The sequence below is a fragment of the Ursus arctos genome, unplaced genomic scaffold (genome assembly GCF_023065955.2).
Source record: "Ursus arctos isolate Adak ecotype North America unplaced genomic scaffold, UrsArc2.0 scaffold_37, whole genome shotgun sequence".
In the NCBI taxonomy this organism is placed as follows: Eukaryota; Metazoa; Chordata; class Mammalia; order Carnivora; family Ursidae; genus Ursus; species Ursus arctos.
In genome coordinates, this window is record NW_026623053.1 from 12,434,608 (window position 1) to 12,455,314 (window position 20,707).

General features: G+C 37.7%; 2 protein-coding genes across 26 annotated transcripts in view; one reads left to right on the forward strand and one right to left on the reverse strand.

The window, feature by feature from the left end:
- AP4S1 (adaptor related protein complex 4 subunit sigma 1) overlaps window positions 1-7,746 on the forward strand; it is a 49,418-nt gene extending 41,672 nt beyond the window's left edge. For 3 of the 5 annotated variants that reach the window (XM_057306473.1, XM_026513551.4, XM_026513549.4), the window contains one exon: window positions 4,063-7,746. In XM_057306473.1, the coding sequence (XP_057162456.1) occupies window positions 4,063-4,191 (129 nt within the window). In that variant the 3' untranslated portion in view covers window positions 4,192-7,746. The other 2 variants (XM_057306475.1, XM_057306474.1) reach the window with 1 other exon arrangement.
- Window positions 7,313-20,707, reverse strand: part of HECTD1 (HECT domain E3 ubiquitin protein ligase 1) — an 83,060-nt gene continuing 69,665 nt past the window's right edge. For 11 of the 21 annotated variants that reach the window (XM_048223398.2, XM_048223251.2, XM_048223201.2 and 8 more), the window contains 11 exons: window positions 19,780-19,987; window positions 19,610-19,695; window positions 19,025-19,152; window positions 16,018-16,219; window positions 14,451-14,588; window positions 13,579-14,186; window positions 12,159-12,237; window positions 11,941-12,034; window positions 11,083-11,233; window positions 8,383-8,527; window positions 7,313-8,273 (listed from right to left, as the gene is read on the reverse strand). In XM_048223398.2, the coding sequence (XP_048079355.1) occupies window positions 8,136-8,273; window positions 8,383-8,527; window positions 11,083-11,233; window positions 11,941-12,034; window positions 12,159-12,237; window positions 13,579-14,186; window positions 14,451-14,588; window positions 16,018-16,219; window positions 19,025-19,152; window positions 19,610-19,695; window positions 19,780-19,987 (1,977 nt within the window). In that variant the 3' untranslated portion in view covers window positions 7,313-8,135. Of the gene's footprint in view, window positions 8,274-8,382; window positions 8,528-11,082; window positions 11,234-11,940; window positions 12,035-12,158; window positions 12,238-13,578; window positions 14,187-14,450; window positions 14,589-16,017; window positions 16,220-19,024; window positions 19,153-19,609; window positions 19,696-19,779; window positions 19,988-20,367; window positions 20,551-20,707 lie in introns of all 21 variants that reach the window. The other 10 variants (XM_048223017.2, XM_048222989.2, XM_044389441.3 and 7 more) reach the window with 1 other exon arrangement.

The window sequence follows — 20,707 nt, forward strand, 5'->3', positions numbered from 1 at the left end:
GATGAGTCAGATTTGATGAAAGAGAGTATCTGAATGTCTTGATTAAGACCTTGCTCTCCAAAAGTGGAGTTCACATTTAGTAATTCTTTTTCAAATAGGCTCCACGACCAGCTTGGAGCCCAATGAGGAGCTTGAACTCACCACCCTGAGATCAAGACCTGAGCTGAGATCAAGAGTTGGACACCCAACTGACTAAGCCACCCAGGCACCCCCACATTTAGTAATTTCCAAACATCTTTTTCTAATTTCTAAATGTACTTTTTTAAATATGTGGACTGAAAAGCAGGGCTGCAAAGGGTGAGAGCTGGCCCATGGAGCTTGTGCAGTCTTCGGAAAGGGCACGCACGGAGAGGCAAGGGGAACAAAACCATCTCAGCATGACAATTGCAGTCAGTGCTGTCATGAGTGAAGAGTCTGAGGATTATGAACAGTTCCCCAGGGAGTCAGCCATTTACCTGGGAAAGGGATGTGAAGGTTCCAGATTGAACAGTCCTGCCTTCTGGGCTTCTCTGGTTCTCGCTGGCCTTTGCCGTCTCCGTATTTCCTCGAACCGCATCCTGTAGGTGCCACATATGCATCCGCTGCTCCCCTCCCCGCCAGGTCCCTCTGCCTGACACCCGCTCCTTTCGCTCCGTGCTTCCAGGTTCTGTTTGTTTTACTTTGGAATAGTGACAGCAAATTAGGAGGAGCAACAGAGGAGAAAAGCCAGAGAAACTGATAGGCTCATTTGACCCGATGCTTTCATACTTGTGTAATTTTACATAAATCTGTATTAACTTAAAAAAATTACACCTGGCTGTCTTGTTGCTCGCAGAATATGAATGGGCCTTTAAGAGAAATCTCATTAAAAAAAAAAAAAAAAAGATAAGCTCCTTTTCAGTGGCCTAATTAACAAGGGACAACACCAAGCCTAAAAGTAGACGGCAGACTGTATTACAAGGAGAGTGTACCCAGGACTGCGCACGACCTTCATGAGGGTAATCTTCTATACAGGAGTATTCGATTTTCTGGGGGAAATGTGAACACAAAGGCCCTTCACATTTTATCTAATTTCATGGCAAACTGAATTAAAGTATAAATATGAGAGCAAGTTTTTCCCTACCCCCCTTAGCTTATCTAAAACTTGGCTTAGGTAGGATCTTAAAAAAGAAAAAGAAATCAAAAAAGAAGACAAGGGACCTGAGACCAAAATCTTGAGTTAGAAATTTTAGTTTCTAGGCTGGGCTGTGCCTGGGAATTGCTTTTAAGGTCCCATTCAAATGTATGCTGCTCAATATTCTCTTATTTAAAGATAACTAGACCATCACAGTGGTATTAAAATACAATATTGAAAAAGGGATTTATGATCCAGAGACCAAAATTCCAATGTAGGAACCAGAAATATTTCAAGCACTTTAATTAAAAAATTGGTTTCAAGTGGCACTAGCATTACTGGGGTCCTGAGATGCTCAGCTTCAATTCACATTACATAGCAATTCAGAAAGGCTCTTGGGTTTCAGGACTGGGAGAAAGGGGGGATTTCTGAGACGCTGTCTATAGTTTGTATCAGTTCCAACCATAGGATGCCCAAGTTGCCTTAACAATCTTTAAGTCAGTCAAGTTCAGTATAACCCAAACGTAGGACCCTCGTGACATAGTCATTCTTAGCTTACCACATTAATAGACCAACAGCCTGGACGTTTCTTGCTTCATCCTATTCCAGATGTCAGGGTTGAAGCATGTTTGCCTGTTTATTGCCATGGGGCTTTGCATATACGGCATTTTTTTGGTCCCTGACATGTAGCCCAAATGCCATTACTCTTGGCTTCACCAGTGTGCACAAGTTGCTTATAAACCAAATCAAGATGTAAACAACAGCTGGATTCTTCTTTTAAAGGAGTCACATGATTCCAGGGGGAAATCAGCTTTCAGGAGTTTGCCTCACTTTGGATTTGGTCTGTGGTTTCCCTATATAGTGCCAGAAAGCTACATGGTTATTAAGGGTTTGAATCAGCTACTCAGATAGACAGGCAGTCACATGCCCACAGTACAGAATGACCTTACTCAGCAACTCATGTTTCTAGGATGTTGGGAAATTCAGACTTGCTGCGAGACCTTGTCCTTACAAGGTGAGGATGTCAGTGGCTGATATGATTTAGCAGCAAATTCTAATCTGAATTTCAAAACTGGCCTCTTGCTCAAGGAGACATCTGAATTTTAGATCATCTACTTGCCACAGTCTTCAGAGCAGCTTAATCCCTGAACCAATTCCAACAGAATGGATAAAAATTACATCTTCTTCTCTCTCCAAGAAAATCATCTTAGATGAGTTGGCATTTTCAATGCACCAAGGCTTTCATTGCCCTTAGTGAACACGCCAGGGGGGGGTTCTGCAGGCCATTCTTCATGCGGCCACCTGTTCTTCCCAACTCCGCTTCTTTGTACCCAGTTGACATTTCTACTTTGTTTGGCTTCTCAGTTCTGGCTTCTGGGTCTGACTGAGTCAAGGGCCTAATATTCCAGTCCCAATTTGGTCATGGACAAAGAAATCATCTATATAATTGGAAGACATTATTAATAGGTATATCAGAGTAAAAGTTTTTTTTTTTTTTTTTCCTTTTCTGGGTCACTTAAGGACAGTTCCCATGGGCTCCTGAAAAACAGTTTATTCTGCTAGAGGACTATTTGCACAGAGCTTAATGAGATATTAATGCAGAGCCTAATAGAAACCTAAAAGTCATTTACAGGGTTGTCTCATTTTCTACAGACGTATTTCACTAAACAAATACAATATAGACTTGAACATCTGGAATTATTGAAAAAAATCAGGTGGTAACGAGTCACTTTACAAAGATTCACTATTTAATTATGAACTTTCCTAGTGCATTTAAGTCACTCACTCATTTGTTGAAGTTTGTCTATTTGAAACAATCTGTTTCAATCATCTGTTGTTTTTTTTTTTTTCTTTCAAACAGACCAGGATCATTTTCTTTAAAGAGATGGAAATAAGCTATGAAAGTGTAGAATTCAGAACCATTCAATATTGTCATCATCTCATTCTAGTTCCCCTTCTCCTTTCACAAAAGACAAGTCTTCTGAAGGGGCTCCTGAGGGGGAAGAATTTGGCTCTTTCCAATCAGCTAGACCTCCTAGTCTAACAACATTTTCATCTTCCCCCATGCCCTATACTAACTTTCCACTAGGAGCATCAGTACACTGAAGGGGCTCCATAATTCTCAAATGAGTATTTTTAGAACTGTTCATTCATGCAAGATACTCTCATGAATCTCAGAATTTTTATCTACTTGGGAATTAGCATTGCCTTGCCTTCTTCATTCATATCTACTCTTGGTGATTTTTTTTCTTCAGTCTGAGAGAAAACATAGCTTAAGATGTGAGGTTTTGTGAAGGCATTTGGTTTGGGATGGAGGTTTGAGGGCTGAGGGAGGGTGTATACTCAGTAGCTGCAGGCCCCTCCTGAGAAGTCTGGGAGTAGAACCATCAAGCCAAAGCTGTGGGCTTAAGTTCCAGCTCTGGCAATTATCAGCCATGTGACCTTAGACAATGGCTTTGAACCAGTTTGCTCCCCTGTGAAATTAGAATAAGATGTAACATTTATATCATGGGGTTGTAGAGAAGATTGAAAAACTTATGTAAAACACTCAACACAATGCTTGAAACATCGTGGCTATTACTATTGATGTTATTAGTGTCTGGAAAGACAACACTGTTCTTGTCAGGTATGCTCTTGCCAGTGTCACTAGCTTTTTCTCTAGTCCTTTGCAGAGTCGCTTTCCCTCCGGCTAAAAGGTAGAGTAGCTATTCTATTTCTGTGTCTACTGGCCAGTTAGCTTAAGCAAGGTGAAACTAGGTGCGTATGTGTGCATGAAGGTAACAATTTCTAACATGGACACAAATTTTAAATCTAATTTCAGAAGTTCTGTAAAAAAAACAAAACCAAATAGACACATTCATGCTTAGACAAATTTACATGGGAAAAATTATAGGCTATGTCATAAGTTATTACTTGTACATGTTAACATTTTTGTAACTCTAAAACTAATTTCCTTAATATGAACTTAGATAATGTTTAATTTGGATAAAGTGCATATCATTTTGGATGAGATGGTGTTAAATGGCTGCATTGTGGAAACGAATCGGGCAAGAATTCTTGCCCCTCTACTCATTCTTGATAAAATGTCAGAAAGCTGAATGATGGAAGGTACTGCCAGACAACGTCAACTTGTAGAAATGAGAATACCATGGAATACCTCTCAACATCTGTAGCCCCAAAAATCTGGAAGACTGCACATTGCAAAATGGGGTGTCCTTCCAAAGACATTTTAAATAGGTGTTTTCCAGTTCCTAAATGGAAAACAAAGCTGTATTTTAAAATACGGCATACAAAGGAAAATTTTCTCTGAACTAAGAGACAAGTTTTGTTTTCTAACCATAAGCATTTTTTCCCTACTTGTTCAAATTTTGTTGAGTTCTGAGGGTAACTTTTTGTTCTCTGCTTCCCTGTGCACATTTAATTCAGGATTAGCAGCATGGGAAGAATGTGGGCCAACTATCAGCCAATAAAATTTTAAACACACATAGTACTTTGAATGTTTTCTGAATGTTCTTTTTCCTTAAAATGTCTTAAAAAGTCAAAACTTTACAAAATTGTGTACCTAATAAAAATTGAGAATTAAATTTTATTTGCCAGTTTCTAAAAGCCTGATAACCATTTTATTGGCACTTGGCAATTACAATGTCATCATGTAATTAACTCATTTATAATGTTACTACCAAAAATGAATGGTTACACATTAAAAGAGAGCTCTTACAACCATCCTTTAGGCATATTGTAAATGGTCTGTCTTATTAGTAAACTTATTGTAAATGAAATTTACTTTAGTTCAAAGTCTAAAAATAGAATATAAGAGAATCTGTGTTGAGGTTGGCATGATATGAACCCTTCTCCCCTGCTCCCTAACTCATTCCTTTGACCCCTTCTCCTGGAATGTTTTGAAGCAAAGAAAACTAAGTATAGAAAAGCAATGACCTGATCCTTCCAAACTTTATTCTAGATGCTTTTGCTAGCTTAGTCAACAGTACAGCATACAGAGCTGTCTTAGGTAAAAGCATGTTTATGTGCATATACGGTAGGAAGGCAGATACAATGGAGGAAATAGAAATACAGTCTTGGTACATTAAGATATTGTGCCATCCTGTGGAATTCCAAGAGCCCTTTCATCTACAACACTCTGTCCTCCTAAAGAAGACATAAATGGACATTCCAGGTATGGACTCATTTAGTACTGTTTGCTTTCTTTCTCTGTCTTGTATATGTGGGGTCAGGGAAGGATTTCTTTCAAATCTTTGTTTCTAAAAATCTACTTACATATTTAAAGTTTGCATCTATAATGACCCAGGCAACCAGTCAATAATGGATTCTAAAAGCAAACCTGAGTTGTTTTGGACTCATTCAGAAAGGCAGAAGAAAGGCTTCTGAGCTTCCAGAACAGCAAATGTTCCATGTGCACAGATCCAGCTTTGCATTAAGGAGCCCAAGGGTGGGGAAAGCCCAGCCTAGATCAAAGTGCTTTGGAGGTCTTTCTAAGACATATTCGTTGGGAAACACTGTCCTAGTTGGTAGGCACTTAATCAGTAGCACATTCAGGTAACTGCTGAAACTGGTACACCAGAAGTAACTAGGGAGTGAACAAAATTAATTTTTAGGTCACACCAAAATAGCACTTGGATAACATCTTGGCACAGATTTTAGTACCTTTAGAGAATAACAATTAAAGAAAAAAATACCAGGTAGATACCACAGGAAAGAAAGCTAAAGAACCTAATATACGTGGAGGCCCTAGTAGATGTCTCCTAACACTGGACTCATGCAAAGTGAACCGAAATAGGACTATCTGTTCTAGGCTGTGCCATCATTTCCCTTCACGTGTACTGCTGACCTGTGATGAACAGCTTTCAGTGATTTTCATACTCATGAAATTTATGCCTCAGATTGGTCAGCTTTATCTTGAAGACTCCTGACATTTCATTTACCGAATATATAAAACTCATCAATTTTACCTGCTACAGCAATATGCTAGACCAGGATTCAGCAAACCTCTTCTGTAAAGGGCCAGATAGTAAATACTTTAAGCTTCATGGGCCATATGGTCTCTGCTGTAAACACTCCGTTCTGCCACTGCAGTGTAAAAACAGCCACAGATAATATGTAAAGGAATGAGCATGGTTGTGTTCTAATAAAACTTTATTTATTTATGGACACTGAAGTTTGAATTTCATAAAATTTCCATATCATAAAATACTATTATTCTTTTGCTTTTTTTTAACCACTTAAAAATTTTAAAACCATGCTTAGCATGTGGGTAATACAAAAGCAAGCAGCAGGCCATCGTTTGCTGAGCCCTGTGCTAGATTATCTCGATAAAAGCTGGGTTTTGACATTTTACAGACTTAGATAAATGGCAGTACTAAGCACATAAATTGGATTTTAACTCTAACACTAGTAGGAAGTTGTAGTCATGCATCCATGACTTTATTGAGACAATCACCACCATTATTTTTGGATTAAAGCATAGGTCATACATTTAAATATTGCTATTATGTTTTATTTTAACTTTTATTCTCACAGAGAACTGTGAAACTAACAACAAGATGAATTATTTAAATGCTACCACTGATAACATAGTTAAAACATTCTCATGCAGAGAATAAAAACAGTACTCAAATGACGGAGTGTAGTGGGAGATAGCTCTTCTAATGTAGAAAGGGAATGTACCTTTTAAACAGGTAAATAATGGGCAATTCCAAAAAATGCTTTTCACTCCTAAAAAAGCCATTTGGCTAAATCAGGCCTAGTGACATTTCTTTCACCTAAGGGCACAGATGTGATACATCAAGGGAATTTGGAAAACGGAAACAGAAGAAAAGCCCTTCTTCAAAACCAGGAAATGGCAGTATCCTGGTAGTTTCTTTTCTCACTAACACAACATTGAGAAATCATTCTTGGATCTTAGACTTACATATCCCTGCAGATACAATGGTAAGTAGCAGATCTGGTGTTGAAAAAGTTAACACAAATAACTTGGCCACTCTGAGCTGAAGAATATGTTAAGACAGCACACAACAGTTGGATCACAAGCATGTGAACATGTATTTCTTCTAGCTGTCCAATTTCCGTAAGTGTTTTTACTATAGAAAAATACATTTCTAAATGTAGTAATTTCAAAAAACTAAATCTCAGTGATTCAAAATAAAAAATATCTGGTTAAGCCCTTAGGTCTGCTCGTTGCAGTGAAATAGTCACGTGACACAGTTTTGTACGCTGCAAACATTTTAATGATTATTGTTGAGCATACATTTTGGAAATCTTTTACTTCAAACTGCAACAAGTTAAATAAATGTTTATAATATACAAAGAAAATACAACCAAAAGTAAAACTTGCTTTTAAGTGTGCCTTGCATCTAGACCAGTGTTTTTTCTTTTTCCCCCTTAATATATCTTTACTTTTGAGCTGCACAAACACACTTAAGAATTTGATCTTTATAGTATGGCATTTAGGAAATAAAAATATACTCCCACCTCAAAGAAATAAAAAGGTTGTGCATGATTATATGCCAAACAAAAGAGAGAACACTAGAATACTCTGATAGTGCAGGCATCATTAAAAAGGAAAAGAAAAAGCTTGAGATGCTCATTAACTCTCTATGTTTTAAGGAAGCAAGATTTTTGACCGAGTAGCTTAAAAGCCAGCAAAACAGGGATCAGTGACGGCAACTGTAGTGTATGAAGTATGAAACGACAAACTTTACACAAATACACTGTTAGAAATTTACCAGTGAACACTGAAGATCTGAGAAGCTGCTCTTTGGAACAGTCAAGTAGGGACCACCTTTTTCCAGTCACTAAGCCCTTGTAGCAACACACAGTGTTCTGTGCTATATACTTGCTGGCTGGGTAGTTAAAGGATTTGTTTTGTCACTAGCAGCTAACCAACTTACTCCACATGTTCTTAAAGCCTTAATGGTTGAAATAAAGGCAAGTGTCATTAGCGTAGAGGATCATATACTTCTCTGCACACAAACACAAGAGGCTTCACTAGTATTTTAAAAGTCTCTGATGTCTCCCACTTCGAAGCTCAGTTGAGATGAAAGCCTTTCTCCATGGTAGCAGCTAGCAGGCGCTCTCTCATGATCTCCTCTGAAGAATATTCAGGCAACTTCAGATAATGCACACACGTATTCACTGACGGATAGCTTGCGTCAGTAGCATCGACCTACGAAAAGAAAAGTGAAAAACAGAAGGCCGTGACTTCAAATATTTCTTTCTTTCAATCCCGAAGTAACTAAAGTCCATTTGGATTCCGCATTAGATAAGGTTTGTACCTTGCGTACAACTGTGAGCCTGGGATGCAGATTAGCCAGTCCACCTGGGGGCAGAGTTGAGCAGCCGGTGGTAAACTGCAGGAATGCTTTCCTTTCGTCTGAAGACATGCCACACAAAACCCTCACAAACCTCAGGAAACCAGGGCTAAAAGGAGAAAAATACACTTTTACTGATCTGATAGCTGATTTGAATGAAAAACACTACCACTACTTTGTAAGCCAGCAATAACCCAAAAGACAATTATCAACATGTGAGAAGAATAGTACTATCTAGAGTGGATATAAGCTACTTTAAAAATTCCCTGCAAAGATGGTCTTGTACTTATAAATGGTTAAGAACTGAAACACTAATGGAGTACAGGGACCAAATATGCAACAAGGCCAGCAAATCAAAAAAACTTCAAAATACACATGCATAATTCACCCAAATATGGCTAAACTAACAAAGGGGATCTGAAACACTCCATCTTTGTTAACAGTGAAATGAACTATTTCTATATGTCACAAGGATGAATTTCATGTTAAACAAGAGAAGCCAGACCTTAAAAAATACATACTGTATGATTTCATTTATTAAAGTTCAAATGCAAGCAAAATTATCAATGGAAATAGTGATTTAATATAAGAAAAGAACATAATAGAAGGCAACTCTTGACTCTTGAGTTGTTTCTTGTTCTGGGTACCAATATACAGGTGTTTTCCTTTTGTGAAAATCCTCCAGACTGTACGTGCAATTTGAGCACTTGTCTATTATAATTCCATAAAAAGCTGACTTAAGAAAAAAATGCTATGTTAAAAGTAATTTGTGATACGACTGACCTTTGAACAAGGGGTTTGAACTGCACAGATCCACTTATATATGTAATTTTTAAAAATAAATACAATAGAGTACTGCAAATATATTTTCTCTAACTCATGATTTTCTTTTTAAATTATTATTTGAGTACAGTTGACAATGTTACATTAGTTTCAGGTGTACAACAGGGTGATTCAACAAGTTCATACAGTAAGCTATGCTACCACAAGTGTAGTTCCTCATGATTAGCTTTTTTCTTAGTACTTTTTTTTTTTAAGTTTTTATTTATTTATTTATTTGGGAGAGAGAGAGTGAAAGAGCACACAAGCATAGGGAGAGGGAGAAGAAGCAGGCTCTCCGCTGAGCAGGGAGCCTGATGCAGGGCTCGATCCCAGGACCCCACCATCATGACCCAAGCCAAAGGCAGATGCTTAACCGACTCAGCAACCCAGGCGCCCCTCCTCATGATCTTAACATTTTCTTTCCTCCACCTTCCGTATTGTAAGGATACAGTACATAATACATATAACATATGTACTGACTGTTTATATTACTGGTAAAGCTGGTCAAGAGTAGGCTACTAGTAGTTAAGTTTTTCGGGTGTCAAACGTATATGGATTTTCAACTGTGTCCCTAACCCCTACATTATTCAGGGATCAAATGTATTCTCTCATTTATGTTAATTTGGAAACTTTTAAAAAGAAAAAGTAATATAGGGCCCATAGTCTTAAAAAATATCAGTGGTACGAAAGGAAAAAAAAAAACAGCTAAAGAACTGTTTCAGATTAAAACCTATCACAAAATAACCTTATCACAACCAAATGCTATTTCCTGATAATGGGCAGTGGTGATGAGGGGAGTGCTATGAAGGACATTACCGGAGTAATCAACGAAACTGGAATATGGACTACAGATTAGCTAATAGTATGAATTTGCTAGTGTGAATGTGGATACATGGGAGAATATCCATATTTTCAGGAAATGCACACTCAAGTATCACAGGGTAAAGGCACATGATATATGAGACATTCTCAAATGGTTCAGAAAAAATAGTACACACATACATCACATGTAGGTGTGTGTGTATAAATGGATAATATAAAAGAAATGTTAAGTACAGTTGAATCTGGGTAAAGAAAATATGGGAATTCTTCAACTATTCAACTTTTCTCTTGAAATTTTCTTTTCTATTCTATTTGAAAAAAAAAATTTTTTTTTTAAAGATTCCACTCATTTGAGAAAGAGAGAGAGATCACTGAGGCAGAGGGAGCGGGGGGAGAAGCAGACTCGCCACCGAGCAGAGAGCCCTACGTGGGGCTCGATCCCAGGACCCGGAGACCATGACCCAAGCCGAAGGCAGACACTTAACCGACTGAGCCACCCAGGCGCCCCTCTATTTGAAATTTTTTTAAAAAATAAAGGTTAATATACGGGGCATCTGGGTGGATCAGTTGGGTTAAGCACCTACTTTTAGCGAGGTCATGATCCTGGGGTCCTGGAATCAACCCTGTGTCAGGCTCTCTGCTCAGTGGGAGTCTGCTTCTCCCTCTGCCCCCCTGCCCACTTGTGCTCTCTCTCTGAAATAAAATCTTTTTTTAAAAAAATGAAGCCTAAGGGTTTACTAGTTACCCAATTTATTAAATAGTGAACAATTAAAATGGAATCTTAAGATCAACAAAGACTAGGCTGTCTTTTTGTGGAAACTCAGCCTTATCAATGAATATGAAAACTGCTTTCTCCAGGGATGTACTGTATGGTGACTAACATAATATAATAAAAAAACATTAAAAAAAAAAAAAGAAAGAAAACTGCTTTCTCACTAAGTCATAGTTCTTTAGAGACTCTGCCATTTGATTTTGGGACATAAATTATTTTGTTGACCTCAGAAAATAACCAATACATACCTATCACGTGTATAACCTAACTTAGGTTCAGTATAATTAATAATATCCTCTGCTGCCCAGGATGGTGATTGGTTTCCACAAAGAATCATTTGGACTTCTTCATGGCTGAAGGAACTTAACTTCTCCATTGGAAAAACTTTGTTAAACCCATCTACATTATACACAGCAAAAAAACAAAAACAAGAAAACACAAAATTCAATTTCTAAGTTACAATTTCAAAATACCAAATTTCAAATCAAAATAGCTAAAAATCAACTAAATGGACATAATATGAGTAAAATATTAATAAATGCTTGAAGAAAACAAATATAAATTAAAAGAGCTTGAAATCAAAGCTGTGCTATGGTTTTAAGTACAAAAACTTCACTTAATGCTGCAAATGTGAACAGAGATATTCAGTCACTATGGTCAGTAGCCAAATTCTAGTAATTTCTTAAACAGCTCTTTGTGTCATACAAGGCTAGCCAAAGATATTTTCATCTTCAAAACTAGTACATGATGAACAGTCTAATATATTTTGCTTCAATTTTCACCTGAAGAACTTAGGTTCTAACTTAGTTTAACTCATCCTGATCGTGTAATGTGTAAAGTATGCAACCTCACGTCCACATACAAAGGAAGAAATGGAAGCCAAAAGGGAGTCCTCCATCACTCAGGAGGAGAAAGCTGAGGGTATGCCACAGCTGGAGAATGTTCCACCCTGTTCTGGGTACTCTGTGGGACCTAATTATCTGGAAGACAGAAAACTAGAGGGCAAATCTAAGGACTAGCTACAATTCTTGACGAGAGAAATACCTTCAATTCAAATGTCTCAAAGTAAAAGGAGAAAGATTAAGCTAAACAGCCCTAAAAATTACCTCTGAAGGCTTCCATCTGTTTCTGAATACCCGTATGCATACAAAAGTCAAACATCAAATCCACATATTCTTCTGCATTATCCATTGTTACCATCTACAAAGGAAAATTTGCCAACATTATTGTTAATATCTAGGAATATTTCAGTAGCGCCTAATACAACCGGCCTCATTAAGATGTTCTGAACTTACAACTATACCAAAAACAAAATTTTTATTACCTCATCTTCCCCACTTGGCTTGAGATCCACAGCTGTAAAACCATATATTCTTGAGGAAGGGCAAAACTGGAAATTTAAACTGGGAAGACAAAAAGGATTCGATTAACATTCAGCTACTGTTGGTGTTTAATTTTTAAAACGCTGCCAAAGGGGCGCCTGGGTGGCCAGTTGGTTAAGCGTTTGCCTTCGGCTCAGGGTCCTGGGATGGAGCCCCGCATCAGGCTCCCTGCTCAGTGGGGAGTCTCCTTCTCCTTCTGCCCCTCCCCCTGCTCATGCTTTCTCTCTCTCAAATAAATAAAATCTTTTAAAAATAAATAAAATAAAACACCGTTGCCAAAACCATGAACCCCCAACCGCGTGCACCCTTCCAACAAAAACAGTATACCAGCTTAGATGTTAAGTAAGAGGACTTCTGAATGCAAAAAGCCTGTGCACAAAAACTATTAGGACAACCATTACCAAAACTGGCTTTGCAAAGACTGCACGAAACCACCACCTTGCCATATTTCACTTCTCTCTTATGGCACAGAATTAATAAAGTAAGGGTTTTTGCAATAAATTACGATGGCAACATCTTTGTTTTTTTCAAGAAGAAACTACTGCTTCACTAAAGTTAGTTATTCATACTCTGTCCCTACCCTCCAAACAAACCTTGAATATATAATAATAAGTTATTTAACAAAACTTCTCAAAATTATCAAGAAAGAAAGAAGAAAGCAAGACTTTCAGTCAACTCAATATCATAGTAAAACACACTAAGGGTATAATAATCACATGTCTACAAATTAACAGAATTTTATCAAAAGATGTGTAGCATTTGAGTTAGCTAAGCCGTTGGGCATAAGGCCTACATACAAAGCAAACTATTTTGAGCACTGCCAAGTACACGATCTATATTACCTAGCCATGATTTCTCAAAATATTTTTGGCTTTCGACTTTCATATAAGATATGTACATTAATCATATTTGATAAGTCAGATACACTCTTCCAGAGATGTGAGGATTAATACACTATGTTCTGGTATTCTGAGTGTTGTCTTTATGATATGAACGATCATATCAAGATTCAAATCGGTAATATTTCCTACAGCATATTATTGTTCTTAACAGACTATTTGGGGCGCCTGGATGGCTCAGTCGGTTAAGCATCGACCTTTGGCTCAGGTCATAATCCCGGGGTCCTGGGACTGAGCCCCACATCAGGCTCCCTGCTCAGTGGGGAGTCTGCTTCTCCATCTCCCCTCTCCCTACCGCGCTACCCCTGCTTGTGCTCTGTTAAATAAATAAATAAAATCTTTAAAAAAAAAAAAAACCCAAAACCAGACTATTTAACTTACAAATTGCATATTAGTGGGGACAAAGAACAAAAGCTTTAAAACATATTCATCCATTAGGGTGACAAACATATATAGAACTTACCCTAAATCCTCTATGCTAAGTGGAGGCCCAGAACCTGATGGATTCTTCAGCACTAGTTCCTGTAATTTCGTGTTCTTCTCATCTTCAGAAAGACCTTTGTTGCTTAAAATCTGACGCCTCTTGACAGCAAGGTCTTTAATTTCTTTTAGAAATCTGGCTCTGTGTGGGTTTACTAATTCAAAGTCTTCCCAAGTTAAAATCCCATTAAACCAAGCTGGGGGTTTGGGTTTGGGGGGATCTAGAATAAACTCTGATTTTGAATCCTCTTCAAAGCTTCCTACTGAGAGTGAATCATGGCCTTCTTCTGTAGAAGCTTCAGACTGGCTTTCAGTACAGTGTAAGTCTCTATCACCTCGTGACTCATAAATTAATTTACTCATATTGCTTTTAATGTCACCCATACACATAAGTTTAAAGAAAGGTTTAGAAATAGGTAAATCCACAAGTCTATTGTCTTGAATGCATTTGGCCAAGAAAATTCCAAGGAAATGAAAGAGTTTTGTGATCCTTTCGAGCTCATCGCTGTCTTGTGGAAATGGTGCTGTGAACAGTCCACATGATCTCTGCACATAGTATCCAGGAGGTTTCAATCCACCTCCAAGATCAACCTAGTGTTTAGAGGGAGAAATACAAATAAAATTAGATATAAGATGCATAAATATTAAACATTTTCATCAATTTAGTTAAACGATTTATATATACACCTTTTATTCAATAGTTTTTGGTGACTAAAAAAACATTTTAATACCATCACGAGTAATCAATAATAAAAAAGAGACTCAGAAAACCTGGCTTAAATTCGGAAAGCATAACCTATTTTGAATACTAAAAGCAGAATCACAAATAATCGCAAAATGGGAAAGAAATCTTACATGACGAGATTCATCATCTGGAAAGTTATCATCACAAAGCCAAGCACCCAAATCAGTTCTCTGGAATTCTGCTGCCACCAGAGCATAAAACTCTAAAGTAGGGCCCAAGCCAGTTCCTTCTTCTCCTAAAAATTCAACCTAAAATATAAACAAATTGTGGGGAAAAGTGAGCTCAAAAACATTTTTCTTAAATGATCCCATTCTTGCCAATACGTCTTTCTTATAATGGTAGAGTATTATACACAACACATAGTCAACAACATAGAAGTTCTATTCTAGTTTTCCTAAAAAGTATATTTGTTGTACACCATTACATATTTAAACACTGTAGTGAGCACTGTTTACTACTTTGTTCATTAATTTATCTCTCACACCAACCCTACAAAATAGATTTTCATCTCTTTTTTTTACACAAAGGAAACCAAATTTTAGATAAAAAGATTTTACCATTTGCTTAAGGAAAAGATGGCATCCAGCTTTGTATGTGTGTTTATGTAACGCTAAAACCTAAACTCTTCCACTTACTTCTGCCTTTAGGCACTCACTTTAAAGGTTTTTATCCATACTCTACGTACCCCACAAATGACTTGAGGCAGCTTACAAAAACATATAGTGCATGGTAAAAACAAATAATAATAATAATTGAGGTTTATCTAGTTAGAGGAATATATGGGTAGGAAAAATAAGATGAAGGCAAAGAGAATTTGGGGAAAGCCCTAAAGATATATCATTATCTGTCCTGATCAGTCTCTGATTCAAATGATAAACTAAGGGACGCCTGGGTGGCTCAGTCAGTTAAACAGCTACGTCAGCTCAGGTCATGATCTCAGGGTTCTAGGATCAAATCCCACACTGGGGTCCCTGCTCAGCAGGGAGTCTGCTTCTCCTTCTCCCTCTGCCTCTATCCCCTGCTCGTGCTCTCTCTCTCAAATAAATAAATAAAATAAAATCTTAAAAAATAAAAGATAAACTAAGCAGCTAGTTCACATTTATGAGAGAGATTTCTTCCATTGTCCCTCATATAAGGAATAACAGGTACACAGAATATAATCGACAAAGCCTACAATAACATCTCTATAGTAAATATATTAAATTCTATACTTCCATTTGCTACATCTCTCAATACAGGCCAATGATATAATGCCAACCACAGTTTAACAATATCATAAAACAGTATGCTCCATAATTGCAGATATCTAATAGCAGAGCTTAATGTAAAGGTAAAATTTCAAATATCAAAAACAATCCTTATTGAGTGCTATTATTCGGTTCAGGCTTTGTTAAGAAAGGAATAATATCCTTCAAAAAGACCAAGCACTTTCCCACCTCAAGAGTGAAGATATTCTTTGCTGCTCATCAAATCACAAGATCCTGACCCCAAAGAGGTGAGCTGACATCCCCTTATAAAAGATGCCCTATCAGAGGGAAAGGCCTTGCATAGAGGGCAGAGAAATCTTTCTCCATTTTTCATTTCTATCTACAGTGGTTAGTATGCTGTGGAACACACAGGGTTGCTGATTTTCTGTCATTCTTACATACTAAAAGAAATCGTATGTGAGTGAGGTACCTCAAGAACTGATTTCCGATCTGCATGTATTTGCATGACGTTCTCAGCCCATTCCATCAGTGATTCACCACGTGGGACTTTTACTCTTTCATGCTTGAGACGACCCACTCGAAACTCTCCAGGATCATCTCGCCTTACACTACTGGTGGTCCTTGTTCTTTCCACAGTGGCTTCACGTCGGTTTTGTAACCACACTATTGCTCTAAAATAGAAAAAATATTTATGTAGCTCTAACATTCAGTAATAGTTTGAATGTACTACTAAACCAGCAACATAATTCAAAGATTTAACTATTCTTTTTATTTATTTATTTTTTAAAGATTTTATTTATTTATTTGACAGAGATAGAGACAGCCAGCGAGAGAGGGAACACAAGCAGGGGGAATGGGAGAGGAAGAAGCAGGCTCATAGCGGAGGAGCCTGATGTGGGGCTCGATCCCACAACACCGGGATCACGCCCTGAGCCGAAGGCACACGCTTAACCGCTGTGCTACCCAGGCGCCCCTAACTATTCTTTTTAAAAACAGTATTTTATTAGGCAATAGAATTAGTAAATTTTTCTTGTATAAATTATTACTTCTCTTAAAACACAGAAACCACTTTTATTTTTCTAAACAAATTCAGAAAATACTTAGATCTATATTCTTCCTCTTTACTTTAGTAATTAATAGATAGAAATAAAGGTCTGTGGTCCCAACCCCATGTAACATCAAAATATACACAAACTGGGGATGAAAGGAACAGCACAGGGAATACAGTCAATAGTATCACAATAGCATTATATGGTTGACAGACGGTTGCTACACTTGTGAGCACAGCATAATGTACAGAGTTGCTGAATCACTGCTATACACCTGCCATTAATGTAACACGGCATGTCAACGATACTTGGATTAAAAAAATAGACAAACTTATGATACAAAAAAATATGAACAGTATTTCTTAACTATCAGAGAAACCAAAAAATCGTTAAGGTGGGGCACCTGGGTGGCACAGCGGTTAAGCGTCTGCCTTTGGCTCAGGGCGTGATCCCGGCGTTATGGGATCGAGCCCCACATCAGGCTCCCTTGCTGGGAGCCTGCTTCTTCCTCTCCCACTCCCCCTGCTTGTGCTCCCTCTCTTGCTGGCTGTCTCTATCTCTGTCAAATAAATAAATAAAATCTTTAAAAAAAAAAATCGTTAAGCTATCTTTATTACTGTGATACAAACTGAAAGCCATCATTAAAATGTAACTGATCTTAAAATATTTTCTTTTGGGGGCACCTGGCTGACTCGGTAGAGCATGTGACTCCTGGTCTCAGGGTTGTAAATTCGAGCTCCATGCTGGGTATAGAAATTACTTAAAAATAAAATCTTTGGGGCTCCTGAGTGACTCAGTTGGTTAATCATCTGACTTGATTTCGGCTCAGGTAATGATTTCAGGGTCGTGGGATCAAGCCCCGCTTCGGGCTCTGTGCTCAGCATGGAGTCTGCTTATCCCTCTCCCTCTGCTCCTCTCCCTGCTCACTTGCTCTCTCTCTCTAAAATAAATAAAATCTTTAAATAAATAAAATATTTTCTTTTCAACAATGCAGAGCTAACCCACCTAGGGTAGGAGAAAGAATCCTGAAGTATGAATAAAGAGATGAAAGATTTGCTCTCACATGTGCTACAGTTTTTTTGTAATCTCAGGTCAATCAGCTCTATACTCTAAGAATCAATTTCCTCATCTATAATACAAAAACCATAACCAATGCCATTTATGACAACAGGCCTATAGTTCCACATGTACAAATGATCTGTAAATAGTGTAACTTATTAGGGAAGCCAACAGCTCAACTTTGAACTATTTTTTTTACATCTACTTTGAAAGTTCTGGGTACTGAATGATTCAAAAAAATATTTACTGAATACCTATAATGTGCTATATACACTGCTTTAGGAACTACAGCTAGATTAGTGAACAAAACTGCCAGAAATTCCTGCCCTCGTGAAACTTTTATCTAGTGGAAGGAGACAGAAAAAAGTAAAATATGTAGTATGTTAGAAGTCAGGAAGAAAAAAGCGATGGCCAGAAGGAAGGAACCTTTCAATGTTATCAAAGCTATTTATAAGCATTTAATTTGGTATTCCCAGGAATATCAGCAACTAATACTTCACGTAAACTACTAAAGAAACTATATAGTAGCGACGCCTGGGCGGCTCTTCGGTTAAGCATCTGACTCTTGATTTTGGCTCGATTATGATCTCAGAGTTATGAGCTCGGGCTTCGAGCTGGGCGTGGAGGAGCCTGCTTAAGATTCTCTCACTCCCTCTCCCTCTGCTCCTTACCCCACATCACCCCCCCGAAAAAAAAAAAAACTGTACAATAAATGCTGATGGAATTTATTCCACAAGGCAGTTGACTCCTGAATAACAGGCTTGAATTGTGGGGGTCCACTTATATTGTGGATTTTTTAATAAATACAATACTGTAAATTTTTCTTCTTCCTCGTGATTTTCTTAACATTTTCTCTAGCTTACTTTGTTCTAAGAATACAAAATATATGTTGATTGTTTATGTTTTAGTAAGACTTCTGGTCAGCAGGAGGCTATTCATAAAGTTTTGGGGGAGTCAAAAGTTATACACATTTTAAATATGATTTTTGGGGGCACCTAGATGGCTCAGATCATGATCTCAGGGTCCTGGGATCGAGTCCCCACGTTGAGCTCCATGCTCAGCAGGGAGTCTACTTCTCCCTCTCCCTCTTCCCCTGTCCCCACTCATGTGTGCGCTCCCTCTCTCGAATAAATAAAATCTTTAGATATCATTTTCAACTGCACAGGGAGGGTTGGCATCCATAACCCTGACGTTGTTGAAGGGTCAACTGTAGAGCATATACCCAACTAGAAATTAAAAAATGTTTAAACACTGACAACTCTGTAGAAGAAAACAAGACAATATATTCCATCAGTCTTGACATAAAGTGTATTTGTTCATTTTGAGCTTATGTAACATTAAGAGAATATAAAAGGGCACACTTCCTACCTTGATGCACCAAACGCTGTACATGTGAAATAAAGCTGTCTAGTTTCAAATGGTATTAGAAAAGGACACTTGCTGGTTAACTGTTCACACCAGTCTGGTAGAGCCCCACTTGCCAATGCCAGTGGTTCCTGCAAGTTAACAAATAACAACATCATTAGGCAATTATTCATTTAATTTTTTAAAGATTTTATTTATTTATTTGGCAGAGAGAGACAGTGAGAGAGGGAACACAAGGAAGGGGGAGCTGGAGAGAGAGAAGCAGGCACCCTGGGAACGAGCCTCACATCAGGCTCCTTGCTCAGTGGGAACTCTGCTTCTCCCTTTCCCTCTGCCTGCTGCTCCCCCTGCTTGTACTCTCTCTTTCTCTGTCAAATAAATAAAATCTTTAAATAAAAAAAAAAAAAAAGACAAATGGAGTCAGTTCTTAAAAGTAATGAAAGAAATTAATGCAATGGACCATATGGTCTAAATTAATGAATCAGAGACTAACAGTACAGGTGGTGGGATGTAGAAAAGGTAGAAGAGACAATACTTTGAAAGCCCAAAAGTTACAGACTAAAGAGTTCAACTATCTGATTTTATTACCTCAATCTGCTGCAAAATTTTCGTTGTAATTTTTTTGCTAGTGAATTCATCTGGTGGAAAAGTAAACTGAGGCTGCTCATCACCTTCTGGAAAATGAATAAAATTAATAAAAATATAAACTGACTTCCTTTTAAAAATGCCATAGAAATGAAACAAAGAGCCTTACAGACCTTCTTGGGATATTCTTGAATAAGGGTCACTTGCAACTATATAGAGAATACGCAGAAGTTGAAGGACATCTTCTACTCCACAAGAATTCTGTCCATTGCCAGCTTTGGCCTGAGGTTGTTCTTTTGCCAAATTAAGTATATCACTACTCTGAAGAGTAGAAATGGCCCCCTGGTTTAATCCAGACTTTGTTCCATGCTCACAAAAATCCTACAGAACCAATTAGTAAAACTAGCCATTAATCACATTTTCGAGAAAAGCAATGAATCATCCTATAAGTTTTTGAAAATGCTGAAATTTTTCAAATCGACTTCTTTTTAAATAAAAACACTATTACCCAAGTTAAAAATCAGTGTGTCCTAAACCATTCCCAAATGAACTAGAACCACCGTAAGCCACAGTTAAAACCATGTACTTAGATCCAATACCACAAATCATATTTGAAATTTTAGTACTTGGCATATTAACAATGTTAATTCAGCCTCATTTTTTTAAACATGTCCCAATGAACCTCTTTTTCTTAAGAATCTTTAAAAGCCGCAAACAAAGCACAAAGCCATTCCCAATTGTGTTTTGATGCCAATATATACCTTATATGCAGCTATGAGCTGAGAACAATTTCTGTTTTTCCTAATACTTTTATTAGTGCCAGTTAATTTCCAGTGGCGCAGGAAAGCGGCGTCTGCATTCTTCTGCAGGTAGGTTATCAAGTCATTCTTTGGTAATTCATCAGTGCCAAGGTACTGTTCCACATGCTCTATAGACCAACAACCCTACAATAGGAAAAACCAAATGTTGGCCTTTCCTGATGAAAAGTCTAAGCTATTTCACGTGCATTACATAAGGTAGCTTTAAAATCATGCATTTAACCTCATCTAAAGAATTCCATGTTAGTGATTTTTTCCCTCAAATGTTCAATTAAAACAGTGT